Genomic DNA, 19,142 nt, shown 5'->3' with positions numbered 1-19,142 from the left:
CATTTGAAATGTTGCCCCATTGCAGGCTGTTAAAGAAAGAACAGGTTCACAGGTATATCAGTGCCTCAAAGACTTCTTAAGTTACAGAACCTAGTACATTATCCTTGTTGGCATATGTTCATCGGAAACAAGGTTGTCATCAGAATTGCCCCAGAGAAGTATGACAGCAAGGCTATTATTCTCTACACAAACATAAATGATTGGGCAGACAGGGTGGAGAAAATTTGCAGTTATTTGCTGACGACGCTGAGGTGTACGGTAAGGTGTTAAAGCTGAGTGACTGTAGGAGCATAAAAGATGACTCAGACATAATTTCTAGTTGTACAGAAAGTTCTCATTGAGAATAACATATTATTTAGGAATAAAGGAGATGACCCACCTAAAGGCAGAAGTGCCGTGTTGTCGACAAACACACTCGCAAAAGGTAGACTGCTTTACTTTGCTAGCTTTCAGAATGGAATTCCTTTCTCAAGCTGTAGGAGAAACAGGAACACACACACACACACACACACACACACACACACACACACGTCTCCCTACATTGTGCCCATTTGATTGTCAGTTTCTTTCCTGGCCCACGGCAAGAGTACTGGGGTACTGGAGTGAGGTGGAGGTGCAGTGTGGGATGGGGGTGAGGGCTGGAGAGAAGGCAGGAGGCAGGGAGCAGGTTGGGGGGAAGTGTCTAGCAGCTCGTGGGAGAGTGGGGAGCTGTCCGTGGGCTAGCTAGGGGTGCAGGCAGAGGGGGCATGTGGCAGGTGGATGAGCTCTAGATTTCACAGATTAAGGCATGAGATGGCAACACACAGCTAGCTGATATGAATTGGGCGGGGGTAATGAGAAAGGGGTTAGTGTATACACACACACACACACACACACACACACACACACACACACACACACACACGCACTATTGGGGGAGAGGGGGGGCGATAGTACCCATATGCGCAGTTCAGAAAAGGTGGTGGTGGTGGTGGTGGTGGTGGTGGTGGAGGTGGTGGTGGGGAGGATCCAGATGGCACGGGTCATGAAGCAGCCATTGAATCTCACATGTCGTACTCTGCTGCATGTTGTGCCACTGGGTGGTCCACCTTGTTTTTGGCAACAGTTTGAAGGTGACCATTCATTCTAGGATGTTGTGGAGGTAGTCTAGGTGATGGAACACAACTTTGGGAGGGGATAGAACTATGTAGGATGTCGCTCATTTCAGGGCACGATGGTAGATAATCAAAGCCCTGATGAAGGACATGATTAAGTTGTTCCAGTCCCAGGTGGTATTGGGTGACAAGGGAGGTTCTGAATGGATGTGAGGATCAGGTGTGTGTGGGGGAGGATATGGCATGAGAGATCTTTTTGTGTATTAGGTCTGTCTGCGATGACCTTTTTGAGGACTTGAGCATACTGTGTGAGGGAGTTCTCATCACTGCAGATGCATCTGCCATGGGTGGCCGGGCTGCATGGATTTTTGGTGTGGAAGGAGTGGCAGCTGTCAAAGTGCAGGTAGTGTTTGTGATTGGTGGGTTTGATGTTGACTGAGGTGTGGATGGAGCCATCTGAGCGGAGGAGATCAGCATCTATGAAGGCACGATGGGTGGAGGACCAGGTGAAATGGATGGGAGAGAAGGTGTTGGGATTGTGGAGGAATGAAGATAAAGTGTTCTGGCCTTGGGTCCACATTACAAAGACATCATCAATAAGCCGGAACCAGACCATGGGTTTGGGATTCTGGGACGCTAGGAATGTTTCCTCTAGGTGGCCCATGAAGAGGTTGGGTGCCCATGGCTGCGCCATGAATTTGTTTGTATATCTTCACTTCAAAGGTGAAATAGTTATGCATTAGGATGTAGTTGGTTAGGTGTATGAGGAATGAAGTGGTGGGTTTGGAATCTGCAGGACATTTGGAGAGGCCATGAGCATGAGGGATGTTGGTGTATAAGGAGATTGCATCTACACTGACGAATAGGAACCTGGGAGGTAAGGGTGCAGGGATGATGGAAAGTTAGTGCAGGAACCAACAGTCCAAAACCTAGCCTCCCACATCAAAGATACCAATCACTTCCTGCACCACAGAGAGACAGGTGTGTGCATGTGTGTGTGTGCAAAAAAGGAATTCCATTCCAAATGGTAGCAAAGTAAAGCTCTGTACCTTTTGTGTGCGTATCTGTTGAGGACACAGCGCTTCTGCCTTTAGGTGAGTCATTTCCTTTATTCCTAAATAATTCAAAAGTTCTCGTTGGTGTGATGAATGGGAGCTAGCTCTAAATGTAGAAAACTATAAGTTAATGCAGATGAGTACGACAAAAAAACCCATAATGTTCAGATACAGCATTAGTAGTGTCCTGCTTGACACAGTCATGTCATTTAAATATCTGGGCATACTGTCGCAAAGTGATATGAAATGGAATGAGCATGTGAGTATTGTGGTAGGAAAGGCAAATGGTCAACTTCAGTATATTGGGAGAATTCTAGGAAAGTGTGGTTCATCTGTAAAGGAGAGTGCATATACCCTGAAGTGCCAAAGAAACTGGTATGGGCACACATATTCAAATACAGAGATATGTAAACAGGCAGAATATGGTGCTGCAGTTGGCAATGCATATATAAGACAATGAGCAGCTTGCGCATTTGTTAGGTCAGTTACTGCTACTGCAATTGCAGGTTACAAGATTTAACTGAATTTTAACGTGGTGTTACAGTTGGCGCACGAGCGGTGGGACACAGTATCTCTGAGGTAGCAATGAAATGGGGATTTTACCATACGACCATTTCATGAGTGTACCATCTATATCAGGAATCTGGTAAAAAATCAAATCTCCGACTTCGCAGTGGCCAGAAAAAGATCCTGCAAGGATGGGATGAATGGCAGCTGAAAAGAACCGTTCAATGTGATGGAAGTGCAGCCCTTATGCTAATTGTTGCAGATTTCAATGTTGGGCCATCAACAAGAGTCAGTGTGCGAACCGTTCAACAAAACGTCATCGATATGAGATTTGGAGCTGAAGGCCCACTTGTGTACAGTGATGACTGCACAGCACAAAGCTTTACATCTTGCCTGGGTCCATCAACATTGAAACATGTTGCCTGGTCAGATGAGTCTTGTTTTAAATTGTACTGAGCAGATGGAAATGTGTGAGTATGGAGACAACCTCATGATCCATGGACTTTGCGTGTCAACAGGGAACTGTTCAAGTTGGTGGAGACTCTAGAATGGTGTGGGGCGTGTGCAGTTTGAGTGATATGGGAATCCTGATACACTATGTGATCAAAAGTATCCAGACACCAGGCTAAAAATGAATTACAAGTTCATGGCACCCTCCATCAGTAACGCTGGAATTCATTATGTTGTAGTCCCACCCTTAGCTTTGATGGCAGCTTCCACTCTTGCAGGCATACATCAATAAGGTGCTGGAAGGTTTCTTGGGGGATGGCAGCCCATTCTTCACGGAGTGCTGCACTGAGGAGAGGTATTGATGTTGGTTGATGATGCCTGGCATGAAGTCGGCATTCCAAAACATCTCAAATGTGTTCTATAGGATTTGGGTCAGGACTCTGTGCAGGCCAGTCTATTACAGAGATGATATTGTCATGTAAACATTCCACCACAGGCCATGCATTATGAACAGGTGCTCGATCGTGTTGAAAGATGCAATTGCCATCCCTGTGGAAAGCAAGAAGGTGCTTAAAACATCAATGAAGGCCTGTGCTGTGACAATGCCATGCAAAACAACAAGGGGTGCAAGCACCCTCCATGAAAAACATGACCACACCATAACACCACCACCTCCGAATTTTACTGTTGGCACTACATACGATGGCAGGTGACGTTCACCAGGCATTCGTCATACCCACACCCTGCCATCAGATCGCCACATTGTGTACTGTGATTTGTCACTCCACACAATGTTTTTCCGTTGTACAATCATACACTATTTATGCTTCTTACACCAAGCGAGGTGTCGTTTGGCATTTGCTGGCTTATGAGCAGCCGCTCAACCATGAAATCCAAGTTTTCTCACCTCCTGCCTAACTGTCAGAGTACTTGCAGTGAATCCTGATGCAGTTTGGAATTCCTGTGTGATGCTCTGGATAGATGTCTGCCTATTACACATTACGACCCCTGTTCAACTGTCGGCGGTCTCTGTCAGTCAACAGATGAGGTCAGCCTGTACAGTTTTCTGCTGTATGTGTCCCTTCATGTATCTACTTCACTATCATATTGGAAACAGTGGACCTGGGGATGTTCAAGAGCATGGAAATCTTGTGTACAGATGTATGATGCAGGTGACACCCAATCACCTGACCATGTTCCGAGTCCATGAGTTCCGCGGAGTGCCCCATTCTGTTCCGTCATGACGGCTAATGACTAACAAGACTGCTGATTTGGGGTACCATGCAGAAGGTGACAGCACAATGCACCTAATATGAAAAACATATGTTTTTGGGGGTGTCCAGATACCTTTGATCACATAGTGTATGTCTAGATACGGCTCTGAAAGGTGACACTACATAAATATCACATCTGATCACCTGCATCCACTCATGTCCATTGTGCATTTTCAGAATAGGTCAATTCCAGCAGAACAATATGACATCCCCCCCCCCCCCCCCCCCCAACCATCCAGAATTGCTACAGAGTGGCTCCAGGAACATTTTTCTCAGTTTAAACATTTCCAGTGGCTACCAAACTCCCCAGACATGAACATTACTGAGCATCTCTGGGAACCCTTGCAACATGCTGTTCAGAAGAGATCTCCATCTCCCCATACTCTTATGGATTTATGGACAGCCCTGCAGGATGCATGGTGTCAATTCCCTCCGGTGCTACTTCAGACATCAGTTGAGTCCGCCACGTTGTGTTATGGCACTTCTGCATGCTCACAGGAGCTCTACATGATATTAGGCACGTATATCAGTTTCTTTAGCTCTTCAGTATAAGATGGTAGCACGACCTATTCTTAAGTACTGCTTGAGTGTTTGGGATCTGTACCAGGTCAGACTAAAGAAAGACATCGAAGTAATTCAGAGGTGGGCTGCTAGATTTGTTATTATTGGTAGGTTTGAACAACACACAAGTGTTACAGAGATGCTTTGAGAACTCAACCAGGACTCTCTGGAGGGAAGGCAACATTCTTTTCGGTAACACTATTGAGAAAATTTACAGAACCGGCATTTGAAGCTGACTGCAGAAGAATTCTGTTGCCACCAACACACATTGCGTATAAGGACCAGGAAGACAATAAATGAGAAATTAGGGCTCATGCAGAGGCATACAGACAGTCATTTTTCCCTCATTCTGTTTGTGAATGGAACAGGAAAGGAAATGACTGGTAGTGGTACAGGGTGCCCTCTGCCACGCACCATAAGGGGGATTGTGGAGTATCTATATAGATGTAGTTTTGCTGACTTTATAAGACTCCAAAATGAATATTGTGCATGTCTTCAAAAATGTTCACTAATTTTAATAAATTCTACTCTTATTCACATTATTTTTATTTCCTGTTTGTTCCCTTTACTGTTTCTCTTGTATTTATAATAAAACAATATACATGTGCTCTTACCTGATACAAGTAATGATGGCAAATGCAAATAATGCCCTTTGGGTCCGTTATGACTTGCAGGTCTAGGGAACAATCGTGAATTCGCAATGGAATTGGGTCATCTTCATAGAAGTCACATGGCAAATCCACACTCTTCGGAAGCTGAGGTAGATTCAGTGGAATATTTAGCTGCAATTATTGCCACAGTTTTTTGTTAATTTAAATAATATTTTTCAACCACAAAAGTTTTAACAGGACACATAATTAAAGAAAACATTTGGAAGTTGAAAACACACACACACACACACACACACACACACACACACACACACACACACACACACACACAAACAGTGGGCTACCAAAACAAAAAAAACAAAAAGAATGCTTAAAACACTATGTAGCAAAACACAAAGAACAACACAACAAAATAATTTATTTGATAAGTTTTACTATAAAATGGTATTCATAATTTAGATACTACACATTTCTCATTGGTGAATAGATGACCAAGTGCCTCTCTTGTTTGAAGCTATTTAAATGTGTGAGTGACTGAATAAATTCAATATTATGACTCAGTTCTGTTTTTGAACTACATTAACATTCCCTTTTTTCATTTTTCTTTTCTTTTTTCAAATCACACAATGGACCTATTGCAGTTGCACTCCAGAGGTTTAGTATAAAGCAGAAAATTAAATCCATTACCTTTAACATTGCAAGTGGTTACCAATAACACATGGCAAAAGGTAATATCATACATAGAAGAAAAGACCATCTGCTAGCTACACAAGTTATGGTTTGAGAGACACAGCCATCAGTTATAACCAGTAATGACTGACATACAGTGGTAAGGAGACAGTTTCCAATATAATAATACTACTAATAATAATAATAAAGCTAGATTTATAGCTGTTCTCAATCTGAACAGCAATGTACGCAATGCATAGTCTTATGGCAGATGTTATGCCTTTGCCTTCCTCCATGCTTTGAACTGATTTACACAAAAATTTATAGGACCAACAGATTAAAGTGGACTTTGCATGACTGTGCAGTGTAGCAGTTTTCATATTAACAACTCACTGCCAGAGGTGAAAGGAGTGATAAGTGACAGAAAAAAATTCTAGGACCAACTGGGTATTGGATCTAGACCTTTGGATTTGTAGTCTGCCATGTGCCCACTAAGCCACCAAGTCACTACAATGAATCACAGAAAAAATAAAATGGGAAGAGACAAATACACAGAAAGTGGTGCTGTATCTCCTGCAGGAAAGAAAGGTCTTGTTTCATAATTTTATAAACAAAGCACAGACTCCACGATGCATTATAAAGCCTACGATCAGTTTCAGCCAAATTATGCAATTTTCAGATCTAAAATATGGAGTTTACCATGACTATCATCAACAGCAGTTGATATCAGTAACAGGGATCATTACACCCATATTTTTAGATCTGATGATAGCTAATTTGGGTGAAACTATTCATTGCAATTGCAGAAAATCCTAAGAAATTTTGGTCTTATGTCAAAGCGGTAGGTGTCCAGACACTCTGTGACCAAAATGGTACTGAAATACAGGATGACAGACTAAACGCCAAAATACTAAATGTCTTTTTCCAAAGCTGTTTCACAGAGGAAGACTGCACTGTAGTTCCTTCTCTAGATTGTCACATAGATGACAAAATGGTAGATATCGAAATAGATGACAGAGAGATAGAAAAACAATTCAAATCGCTCAAAAGATGAAAGGACGCTGGAGCTGATGGGATACCTGTTTGATTTTCTACATCTACATGGATACTCTACAAATCACATTTAAGTGCCTGGCAGAGGGTTCATCGAACCATCTTCACAATTCTCTATTATTCCAATCTCGTATAGCGCGCAGAAAAAATGAACACCTATATCTTTCCGTATGAGCTCTGATTTCCCTTATTTTATCATGGTGATGGTTCCTCCCTATGTAGGTCGGTGTCAACAAAATATTTTCGCATTTGGAGGAGAAAGATGGTGATCGGAATTTCGTGAGAAGATTCCGTCGCGACAAAAAATGCCTTTCTTTTAATGATTTCCAGCCCAAATCCTGTATCATTTCTGTGACACTCCCTCCCATATTTGGCGATAATACAAAATGTGCTGCCTTTCTTTGAACTTTTTCAATGTACTCCATCAGTCCTATCTAGTAAGGATCCCACACCACGCAGCAGTATTCTAAAAGAGGACGGACAAGCATAGTGTAGGCAGTCTCCTTAGTAGGTCTGTTACATTTTCTAAGTGTCCTGCCTATAAAACGTAGCCTTTGGTTAACCTTCCCCACAACATTTTCTTTGTGTTCTTTCCAATTTAAGTTGTTCATAATTGTAATACCTAGGTATTTAGTTGAATTTACACAGAGTACACGAAGGAACTTGCCCCCCTTCTTGCAGCAGTGTACCGCAGGTCTCTAGAAGAGCATAGCATTCCAAAAGATTGGAAAAGGGCACAGGTCATCCTCGTTTTCAAGAAGGGATGTCGAACAGATGTGCAGAACTATAGACCTATATCTCTAACATCGATCAGTTGTAGAATTTTGGAACATGTATTATGTTCGAGTATAATGACCTTTCTGGAGACTAGAAATCTACTCTGTAGGAATCAGCATTGGTTTCGAAAAAGATGATCATGTGAAACCTAGCTCGCGCTATTCGTCCACGAGACTCAGAGGGCCATAGACACGGGTTCCTAGTTAGATGCCATGTTTCTTGACTTTCTCAAGGCGTTTGATACAGTTCCCCACAGTCATTTACTGAACAAAGTAAGAGCATATGGACTATCAGACCAATTGTGTGATTGGATTGAAGAGTTCCTGGATAAAAGAACACAGCATGTCATTCTCAATGTAGAGAAGTCTTCCGAAGTAAGAGTGATTTCAGGTGTGCCGCAGGCTACTGTCGTAGGACCATTGCTATTCACAATATATATAAATGACCTTGTGGATAACATCAGGAGTTCACTGAGGCTTTTTGCAGATGATGCTGTAATATATCAAGAGGTTGTAACAATGGAAAATTGTACTGAAATGCAGGAGGATCTGCAACGAATTGACGAATGGTGCAGGGAATGGCAACTGAATCTCAATGTAGACAAGTGGAATGTGCTGCGACTACATAGAAAGAAAGATCCTTTATCATTTAGCTACAGTATAGCAGGTCAGCAACTAGAAGCAGTTAATTCCGTAAATTGTCTGGGAGTAGGCATTAGAAGTGATTTAAAATGGAATGACCATATAAAATTAATCGTCAGGAAATGCAGTCCGAAAACAAAGGAAATAGGTTACAGTACATTTGTTTGCCCCCTGCTTGAATACTGCTCACCGGTGTGGGATCCGAACCAGATAGGGTTGATAGAAGAGATAGAGAAGATCCAATGGAGAGAAGCATGCTTTGTTACAGGATCATTTAGTAATTGCAAAAGCATTACGGAGATAACAGATAAACTCCAGTGGATGACTCTGCAAGAGAGGTGCTCAGGAGCTCGGTACGGACTTTTGTTGAAGTTTCAAGAAGATACCTTCACTGAGGAGTCAAGCAGTCTATTACTCCCTCCTATGTATATCTCGCGAAGAGAGCATGAAGATAAAATCAGAGAGATTAGAGCCCACACAGAGGCATACCGACAATGTTTCTTTCCACAAACAATACGAGACTGAAATAGAAGGAAGAACCGATAGAGCTACTCAAAGGTACCCTCCTCCATACACTGTCAGGTGGCTTGCAGAGTATGGATGTAGATGTAGATGCAATAAAAATATGTAATCAAGACTGGGCTTTGTTTGTGAAAGAACTGCCGGAGTTGGCGATCGTGAGTGTGTGAGGTGTTCTTCCTCGTGTGAGTTAATGATGTGTATTTCTCACTCTTTTCTGACAAAGGCTGTAGCTTATGTGTAAGTGTCTTTTAATTGTGCCTGTCTGCAACTTAATGTATCATCTGCATGGTAAGTAGCATGTCGAAATTTATTAAGGAGAGTATACGTGCTATTATTCAAAATTTTGAGTAAGTGAGGAGATCTACTATACAGTTATCTGTGGTCATAAATGCAAGAGAGCAGCCTTCAGTTACCACTATTTTTCTTGGGTACAATATATTAAAGCTTACTGCATTATGAAAAGTAAAAGTGGCCTCTGAAATTCACAGGGAACATGCATGCCAATTTATTTTTCCAAACTAATATTTTTAAACTTGAAAACTTACAACCTTAAAACACAGTTTTCAAGGTGAATGTGTGACATTTCTCTTCACAGTTTTTTGCATTTTAGGAAGTGGAGTCATTTGGCACTGATAACTAATGGCATTTCTCTGGGACAAGCCATTTGTCACCTTGATATGTCACTTCATAATGACAATAAAGCTCAAATCCAAAAACAGGGTCATCAATGTGGTACACCACTTAGCACTGAAAGCATGTTTATAACAAACACCAGCATACAGTTAGAACAGAACTCAACTCCTGGACATCGAATGTTCCAGAATATTCAAACATTATGCACATAAGAAATTTCAGGAACCTTCCAGAAATGATAAGTACTAAATAACTGTAGGTGGTTAGGCTTAAACTGGTGACTTGCAGCACATCAGCCAATGACACTAACCATTACGCCCACTGCATGCAGCACAGCTCATGGCACTGCTGTCTCTCCTGGAGAAACAATGATTCACTGTTTCAAAAGTTCTCATTGGAGCTGACTACAGCAACCTTGACCTAGATATTGTCAGTGGTCATATGGCAGCACTTGTGGATCCATGTGTTTTTCAGTCACATACTCTTCACTATGATGAGCAGGGAACACAGCCTCTCCGTTATTCTGGGCACAGTCAATGATTTGTCATTTTAACAGAATGTAGTCATAATGTTATTCTCGGATGAGACTTCTTATAGGCATCACAAGATGTCACAAACTGTGGAAAAACAGGGCTCCAGATTGACATAGCTATCCCAAGAATCACATTAACAAAGATTGCTCTATGGGGTTGTTTATGTTGAAGATACTGTTATTCCACCATCATAAATAAATTCCCATCAGCTATCTAGATACTCAGTTAAACTATGAAGCTTCCTGTCAATTGCAAAAAGCTACTCAGGCTCACAAAAGGGATTTATATACCAAAGATGATAATAAGAATTACATACTAAGAAAATTTTGGATCATTAACTTTCATGAGCAGCCAGAACTCATCTCTAAAGATATTTGCTTAGGAACAGCTAAACTAGTCTAGCACGGGCAGTTCAGTTTTATATATAAAGAATCATGCTCCACTACCAATACAGGTAATACAGGGGGCAAATAGGCTCCGGAATGCCTGAGAAACAACACTGACTAGTGTCAATGTTTGGATGTGTTCAAATCCAGAGTGACAAAGAGACAGACCATGTGGCCAATGGTAAAATACCATACCAACACTGGGCATCATCCATCAATTACCCAGCACTGATATAGAGCGTCTCTGGCTGAATGGCACATAATTCAGGATGAGGTGGAGAAGATGCTGCAGGATGACAAAATTGAACCTTCAGAGAGTCTTTGAACCCTTCTTGTGATCCTCGTAAAGAACGACATCACTTCTGCACTTCTGATGACTCAACAAAATCACAACGAAAAATGTCTACCCATTGACACTCATTTATGAGACCTTATACTGCTTGAAAGGAGCAACTTATAATTTCTCAAACATGGACACGCAGACAGGAACTGGTAAATGAAGGTTTATGAGACTGACAATGAAAAGACTGCCTTCATAACTTCTGATGGGGTCTATGAGTTCAAATCTATGTCACTTTGACTATGTAATGCTCCAGCCACCTTCAAGCATATGATGGACAACTTGCTTCTATACCTTAAATGGGTGACAGCATCATTTTCTTGAATACATTTGATGAACATCTAAGCTGCGTGACAATCATATTGAAGTGTATTTGGCCTGCAGGCCTCCACTTGAACCCAAAAAAGTGCTTCTTCATTGGGCACATATATTGGTTTGCACATAAGAAGACAGCAGGGAGACACATTCTGCACAGAGAGAGAGAGAGATGAAGAATACTTTACAGCATTACCAGCGTGCAAGTGTCTGTCCCATGCTTCACACTCTAGACATAGCCTATCCTGGAGACTGACAGTGCCGGGATCAGAACTATACTGCGTCACTGTTTGTTTCTGACTCTTCCAAGTAAAACTTACATGCCATTTTGATACATGTCATGTGTTTTATGTAACCCATAGTGAACACTACAGTGGTTAAGTAACCTCACCATACCTAAATTAACATGAAAATTAATGCCAAATTTCTATAAGCCCCCTGAAGTACATTCTACAGGCAGATGCACAAGAATGGCCTGAGCATAACATGGTACACTGCTCCTTGCCACTGCCCCACACCCATCTATTCAAGTACACAATACTATAGTTAAGGGTGCTGATTTCCATCTTGATATAGAGCGAATAGGAGCAACCAGAGATTTTAAAATTTCTCAGCACATTCTTAATGTAAGAAGTTTTCTCAAAAGGTGCCTGTACTATTGGTTATCCATAAAAGACTTTTGTACCAAGTCACATCCCCTGCAAGAACTACTGCAGGGGGAGGCCAAATTTTCTGGAACAAGGTGCAAGAATGACATTTCCTTGTCCTTAAGGAGGCGCTATTGTCATCTCCAGACCTGGCAGTAAATGATGAGAATGTCAAGACAGAACTTCACACTTACACTAGCGATTATGGCATAAATGTAGCTCTACTACAAAATTAGAAAGGTATTGGAAAGGTAATAGCTTATGCTTCCAGAGTACTCTCTATTTCTGAGATGAACTACTATATAATTGAAAAAGAATGCCTTGCAGTTGTTTGGGTCATCAACATGTTCTGGCTGTATTTATCTGGCAAATCATTCACCACCAAGATGGACCATCAATCTCTATGCTCGCTGACTAGTTTGAAGGATCTGTCAGGTCAAATGGCATGTTGGGTACTGCAGCTTCAGGAATAAGACACCACAGTGGTATACAAGAAAAGGCACTACATAAGAGTATCCACTGCCTTCCAATGCATCCTTTGGAAAACACAGTGGCACAGATAAAATCTCAGTCATTGCTGTATTAAACAACATTGCTGCTGAACAGGAGGAAGATCCAGCATTGTTGAAATTGATAGAAGTCTTGAAGGAGAAGGAACTGACTAAAGGAGTAAATGGATAATTGTATGAGAGGAACTATGATCCAGTGTGGCAGACATATGGTTGTATTTCCCTTTTTATGATCTTCAGCACAATCACTTTTGTATCACAAAATATAGTTTTCTTAGGATGGTGATGATAACCATTCGACATTACAAAAAAAGAAGCCTGAGCTGACTAGCACCCAGACAGGTTGACTGTCGATGAGATTTCCTCACACCTTGCTAACTGTAGTCTATGGGGGATTTTCAACTGTGGTGGCCACATCGGCTTAGATGGTCATCTACCTTTGTATTCCTTAATTTAGTGGTTAGGTGAGCTGTTTGTATCTCTCTGTAGTGAGTGGGAATGCTATGGTGCATTAGGGAGCAGTTCTGTCCAGAGTATGGTGATGGGTTTCACCCTGCAGATCAACTACACTCATTTGCAGTTGACCAACATGACTAGAACTGTTGTGATGGCTAATGCCTGGAGTAACAGTAGCTGTCAAACAATCACCTTCTTTCTCTGCAGTAGGGAAAAACATGTCCATGGCATCCACAATGGAAACATACCAGAATGTTGTCCTCTGTCTACCAAGTGCCTGTTTTCTGTAAGGCATTATACTTGGCAGAGGAGCTGGTTGTACCTGTGTTGGTTGTATGTTGGGATGTTTTTTGGTGGTTGTGTCATAAGTCAGAGTTGACCAAGTCAGTTCTTCCTGGTGTGTTTGAATGGTGGTGGAGATTGGTGCTAAAGATCAGTACAACTCTTCTATATAACTCTCTATTAGATCTCAACATATGGAGTTGATGTTCATGGCTGCTATTTCTACTCTTACTTCCTGGCATATGAGAGGCTAGGTCATGGTGGTCTTCCAAAACTGCCACAGGGACCTCATTCAGGAGTCAACCAACCATATTTCTTTCATCTGACTCTTTTTTGGTTGCTTTTCCTCAATGCACTGGCAGCACTTAATGAATTCCTATGGTGTTGTGACATCCTTTAGCAGAAGATCAAGGTACATGTCTCCAGCAACACCTTTGTCGGCTTCTGTCACACTCGGATTCACTAAGTAGCATGGGGCCAAAACATTCTTATGTAGCACAGTGTCATTTCTCCATGTTGTTGGGCCCTGTTCTTCATTTGTTGGTCTGCTTTTGGCCTGGAATTTATTGCTGTTACTGGGCTTCTCTCCATTGTTCTGAAACCATTGCTGGGCTGACCCATCCATGTAAAAGTACACATTTGCCACACACATCATGTCATGCCACCTGCAGTATCTGGCAACTTGGACGAATCCTTTCAGCCATTTTGTACAATCCTAACCAACGTCTCTAGAACTCAGTGATGGACGCCTGATGTGTAGCTGGCTTCTTGGTGTTTTGGAATGCAATAATTTCCTGAATACATGGGCCTTGGGAAAAACATACTGCTTGTATTCCAGTTCTTGCCAGTGTAGGATATAGCTTTTATGTTGCCTAATTGGAACCATGGTGATGCAGATGTTTTGAAGTACCTGGTGTCTCCACCATATTATGTCACATCAAAACCACACTTAGGTCCAAATCTGATAGCACGTTCATCAATGAAGTACAATACTTCACACTGAAAGAACATTTCATATGAATACCAATGTACAGATAGAACAGAACTTAATGCCTGGCTGCTATTTATTCGAACAACAGACATGCCACAAGATACAAAAATTACAAACATAAGCAATTTCAAGAACTTTACAGAAATTATAAATACTAGATAACAAGTAATTTATGGTGATCAAGTTTGAACCAATGACCTGCAGCACACCAGCCAATGGTGCTAACAGCTATGACACACTGAATGCAGCACAGCTTGTGGCAATAATCAGGAAATGGGATATTTTGAGTGGGGTAGTGACTTAAGTTAGCTTAAGTGTTAATGAATAGTTATAAAAAAATGATCCTCTACTAGGACTGAGGGTGATGCTTAACTTCATGTTGGTGGTTTTAATTACTTGAAATAGTAATAATAATAATAATAATAATAATACAATTAACTAAAGAAAATACAGGAGACACTGATTTCATAGGTAATCGAGCAATAGCAATCAAGGAGAGCAGGAGGTCAGAGCAGAGTTAATGGTCACTGAATGATTTTGCAATAACTTTTCCTCAAATGTTGCTGACCCATGTGTTAGCTCCTACTATGACTGTGTGTCCTCTCCCTCTCATAATGCTGCTTCATGTGTTTACATCTCAAGCTCATTATCACATTGTATTTGGGAAATGTACATATTTTAGAATGAACCAGCATCACCACAATCGTGTTCGATTTTCAGGCTTTATGTAGCCTTTTGACATCAGACAGAATCTTAAATTACTGTAATTTACATTGCTTCCCTTTAAAAACATGGCGACAGATTCAAGTGTTCGTAATATTCCTGTGCGCGAAAATTACAGCTCCGTAGTGAAAAACAGTCATTATGTGAATGATAATGGTGTTGCAACAAAATTAAATGAACGTATTATCAGCCTACAGAAAATTGTCGAAGTGCTTCGTAAAGAAATTTCATGGCTCAAGAAAGAAAATTATGATCTCCGATCAAAACAAGGTACATGCTACATGTGGGGCTCAGTGCAACACATTTCACCTGCTTCCAAAAACTGGAACAAAGCTACGAAAGCTACATTTAAAAACAACCAAGCTACGTTTAAAAACAACAAACAAGAAGTGTTAAATCGTGTGAACAATGACCGCAACGTTAATTTCGTGCATGAAAACTCGTTTGAAGTACTCGCAATTGTAGACAGCGAGGGTAAAACGAGCCGTTATGAGTCACTTGGGAAGAAAAACATTCAAGATAGTAGGCCTAAAACCACCAGTGAACAGTCTAAACACATCAAAAAAATCTCGAAACAGCGATAAAGTGTCGTATGAACTTCATGAGACAATACTGGTACAAAATGACCTTGAAGTACGTCACAAAATACCGATACAAACAGACACTCAAACGAAAAACATTGTAACAGATAACTCGCATAATATAATACTCATGCTTTCAGATAGTCATGGCCGTGGACTCGCAAAGAAAATTAAAGAGAAAACTAATAGAAGTTTGTGTAGCATAGTAAAACCGGGAGCCCCACTAGCAGAAATAATAAAAACGACTGAATCTAGAGAGGTTAAAAATCTACACAATAAAGACTGTGTAATACTCATCGGAGGTTCAAATGATGTATATAAAAATGAAACTGCAAATGCTACACGTTATCTTAAACAGTGTCTGAAGAACCTCACGCATACAAACGTGATAATCGTGAATACACCACATCGGCACGATCTGGATAACCAATCATGTGTAAATACAGTAATACAAAAAGCTAACTATCAGTTTGCCAAAATCTGTAGACATTTTAAAAATGTTAAATGTGTTAATATAAATAATATAGGTCGTAGATTCCATACACAACATGGACTACACTTAAACAGTATTGGGAAAGAATATCTGGCGAACATGATAATGAAGGAACTAAAACTACTTCAAAACACCTTCAACACAAAAACAACTGTTATACCACAATCAGAACATTCCACAATACAAGAAAAATCAACAAAGGCAGTCATCTCGTCAGCAGCAGAACTGACATCAGCATAACCTTCACCACCACCACCAACAATAAGAACAGGAGACACAGCAACAGTGGGACAGACAACAGCAAAGCCAACAACAGCAGTAGCACCAGAAACAACAGTACCAATGGAGAAGCCACCAGCTAAACCACACCCCATCAGAAGGAGCCAGAGGACAAGAAACTACATCACTCCAAAGGAGGATTTTTTATGGTTCAGCACCAAGAGGAGAAAAAAACTGGGACAAACCGGCGCAAAGCATCAGTCACTGTCAACAAAATGCAAACAAAAGATACAGGCAAGGTAAGCTGTGCTCGTTTCTCAGTCTTTCAATCAAAATATACAATCTGTCAGAAACAAAGTGGAACAATTAGAAGTGGAACTACAAACTTTAAACAGTTCAGTCACATGCATTACTGAACATTGGTGTAGAGGAACTGAAATAACATTAATAAATTTAAACTCATATATACTAGCATGTCATTATAGTAGAACCACCATTAGAGGTGGTGGATCATGTATATATGTTAAGCAAGGAATTGCCTATAAAATTAGAAATGATATTAATTCTGTAAGTGAGGAAAAACATATAGAAATATCAGCCATAGACGTAAGTAAGACAGATGAGGCACAAAGGTTAACTATAATATGTATTTACCGTTCACCCAGTGGTGATATAGATACTTTCACTGCAAAACTAATCCAGATTCTAGACATGGCTTCGAATCCTAAAGGGAAGGTTCTCATTTGTGGAGACTTAAATATAAACACACAAAACCCAGATAGGTTCTGTAACTCATTCTTGAATATATTGCGCTGTTATAAGTTATCACCATTAGTTAACAGAGCCACGAGGATAGCCAAAAACTCATCATCAACAATTGATCACATCATCACAGACATAGATAAAGAAAGTTGTGAAATTATTGTAGATAACCTTGGCCTTTCTGATCACTCCTGTCAAATCCTAAAAGTAAACATAAATATAGACAATACAACTAAAACGTACACATACAGAAGGGTTTTCTCCAAACCAAACAGATCAGAATTTGCCAAGCAAATAAACAGTATAACTTGGGAAGAAGTGTATGCTGAAACTAGTGTAAATAAGAAATTTTCTAAATTCATGTCACTATTTAAACTCAGATTTGATGAAGCATTCCCAAAGGTGCAAACTGCAGTACACTCACACAAAAGAAATACCTGGGTGACCAAAGGAATAAGGAAATCCTCTGCAACACTCAAACAACTGAACAGGTTAACAAACTACCATAGTGATCCTGGTTTCCTAAACTACTACCACACATACAAAAGAATATACAGAAGAGTATTACGAGATGCAAAAAAAGCCCACAATGACAGCATTATAGAAAAGGCAGAAAATAAAATTAAAGCAGCCTGGACTGTTACCAAACAGGAAACAAACAGTAATAAATTAAAAACAGTAAACATTCAAATTAAACATAATGGTGCTATTATACATAACCCAAATACACTAGCAAATACTGTAAATGAGTACTTCAGCAGTGTTGCTACCAAGCTACAGCAAAAGTTTGGCAAAAAACAGCCTGAACAAAAATTGAACTATATGGCTAACTCAATGTTACTGTTACCGACTTCTACAGAAGAAGTAAGGATGGTTGTGAAGAATCTAAAGAATAAAACATCAGCAGGTTTACATGAAGTGCCAGTGTGCTTACTGAAGGACTGCATTGACAGCATACAACATCGTTTGGCACACATCATAAATGAATCTTTCACTGCAGGCTGCTTCCCAGAATACTTAAAATGTGCAAAAGTCCTGCCTCTATTTAAGAACGGCGATCCAGAAAATATAGAAAACTATAGGCCCATCTCATTACTCTCATCCTTTTCCAAGGTAATAGAAAATATAATGAAAAAGAGACTAATGGATTTCCTAAACAAGTACAACCTACTGTGTAAAGAACAGGAAGAAGCACAGGTTCAGCGGTAGCTCACTTCACAAATTTTGTCTTAGAAGCACTTGACGAAGGTGAACATGTAACAGGCATATTCCTTGACCTTAGCAAAGCATTTGACACGGTAGACCACAAAATACTACTAAACAAAATGGAGGCACTAGGAATAAGGGGAACAGTAAATAATTGGTTTCAATCATACTTGGAAAATAGGGTACAGTGTGTAGAGATCTCACAAACGAAGTTCAGCAGATTGACAAAACACATTTCCAAACCAGAACATATTAACATAGGAGTCCCTCAGGGAAGTGTGTTAGGGCCAATACTCTTCCTAATATATATCAATGATTTTCCCCAGAGTGTCAAATACGAGGAAGCAATATTATTTGCAGATGATAGCAGCATCCTTATCAGTGATGAGTCACCAGACAAATTGAGAGACAAAGCTGAAGAAACTCTCGATCATGTATGCAAGTGGGTAGTAAGCAACAAATTAAGCCTCAATATTAAAAAAACAAACAGTATTAATTTCCACATATATAAAAAACATAATAGGATAGGCCTAAAAGTTAAAGATGAACTTATAGATTGTGTCACAAACACAAAATTCCTAGGAATGCATGTTGACTCACAGCTTAACTGGACTGACCATATTGCAGCACTAGAAAAGAAAATTGCTACTGCTTGCTATGCACTCCGGATAATTATGTCAGTATGTAATAGTTCATGTGCTAAGACTACATACTTTGCATATGTGCATTCAATAATTAGTTATGGCATAACCTTCTGGGGTACAAATGTGCAGAACATACAAGCAATTTTCAAGCTGCAAAAGAGGGCTGTATGAATAGTAACAAAAAGCAGCAAGAGAGCTCACTGTACTG

General features: G+C 40.4%; 1 protein-coding gene across 5 annotated transcripts in view; it reads right to left on the bottom strand.

Moving 5' to 3' along the window:
* LOC124605465 (protein pigeon) overlaps nucleotides 1-19,142 on the bottom strand; it is a 498,287-nt gene that overhangs the window by 281,350 nt on the left and 197,795 nt on the right. For 4 of the 5 annotated variants that reach the window (XM_047137163.1, XM_047137161.1, XM_047137165.1 and 1 more), the window contains exon 7: nucleotides 5,556-5,723. The exons of the other annotated variant lie outside the window; for it this stretch is intronic. In XM_047137163.1, the coding sequence (XP_046993119.1) occupies nucleotides 5,556-5,723 (168 nt within the window). The remainder of the gene's footprint in view (nucleotides 1-5,555; nucleotides 5,724-19,142) is intronic. 5 annotated transcript variants of the gene reach the window in all.

Source organism: Schistocerca americana, chromosome 3 (genome assembly GCF_021461395.2).
Source record: "Schistocerca americana isolate TAMUIC-IGC-003095 chromosome 3, iqSchAmer2.1, whole genome shotgun sequence".
NCBI classification, from domain to species: domain Eukaryota; kingdom Metazoa; phylum Arthropoda; class Insecta; order Orthoptera; family Acrididae; genus Schistocerca; species Schistocerca americana.
This window is presented reverse-complemented; position numbering and strand designations above follow the sequence as displayed.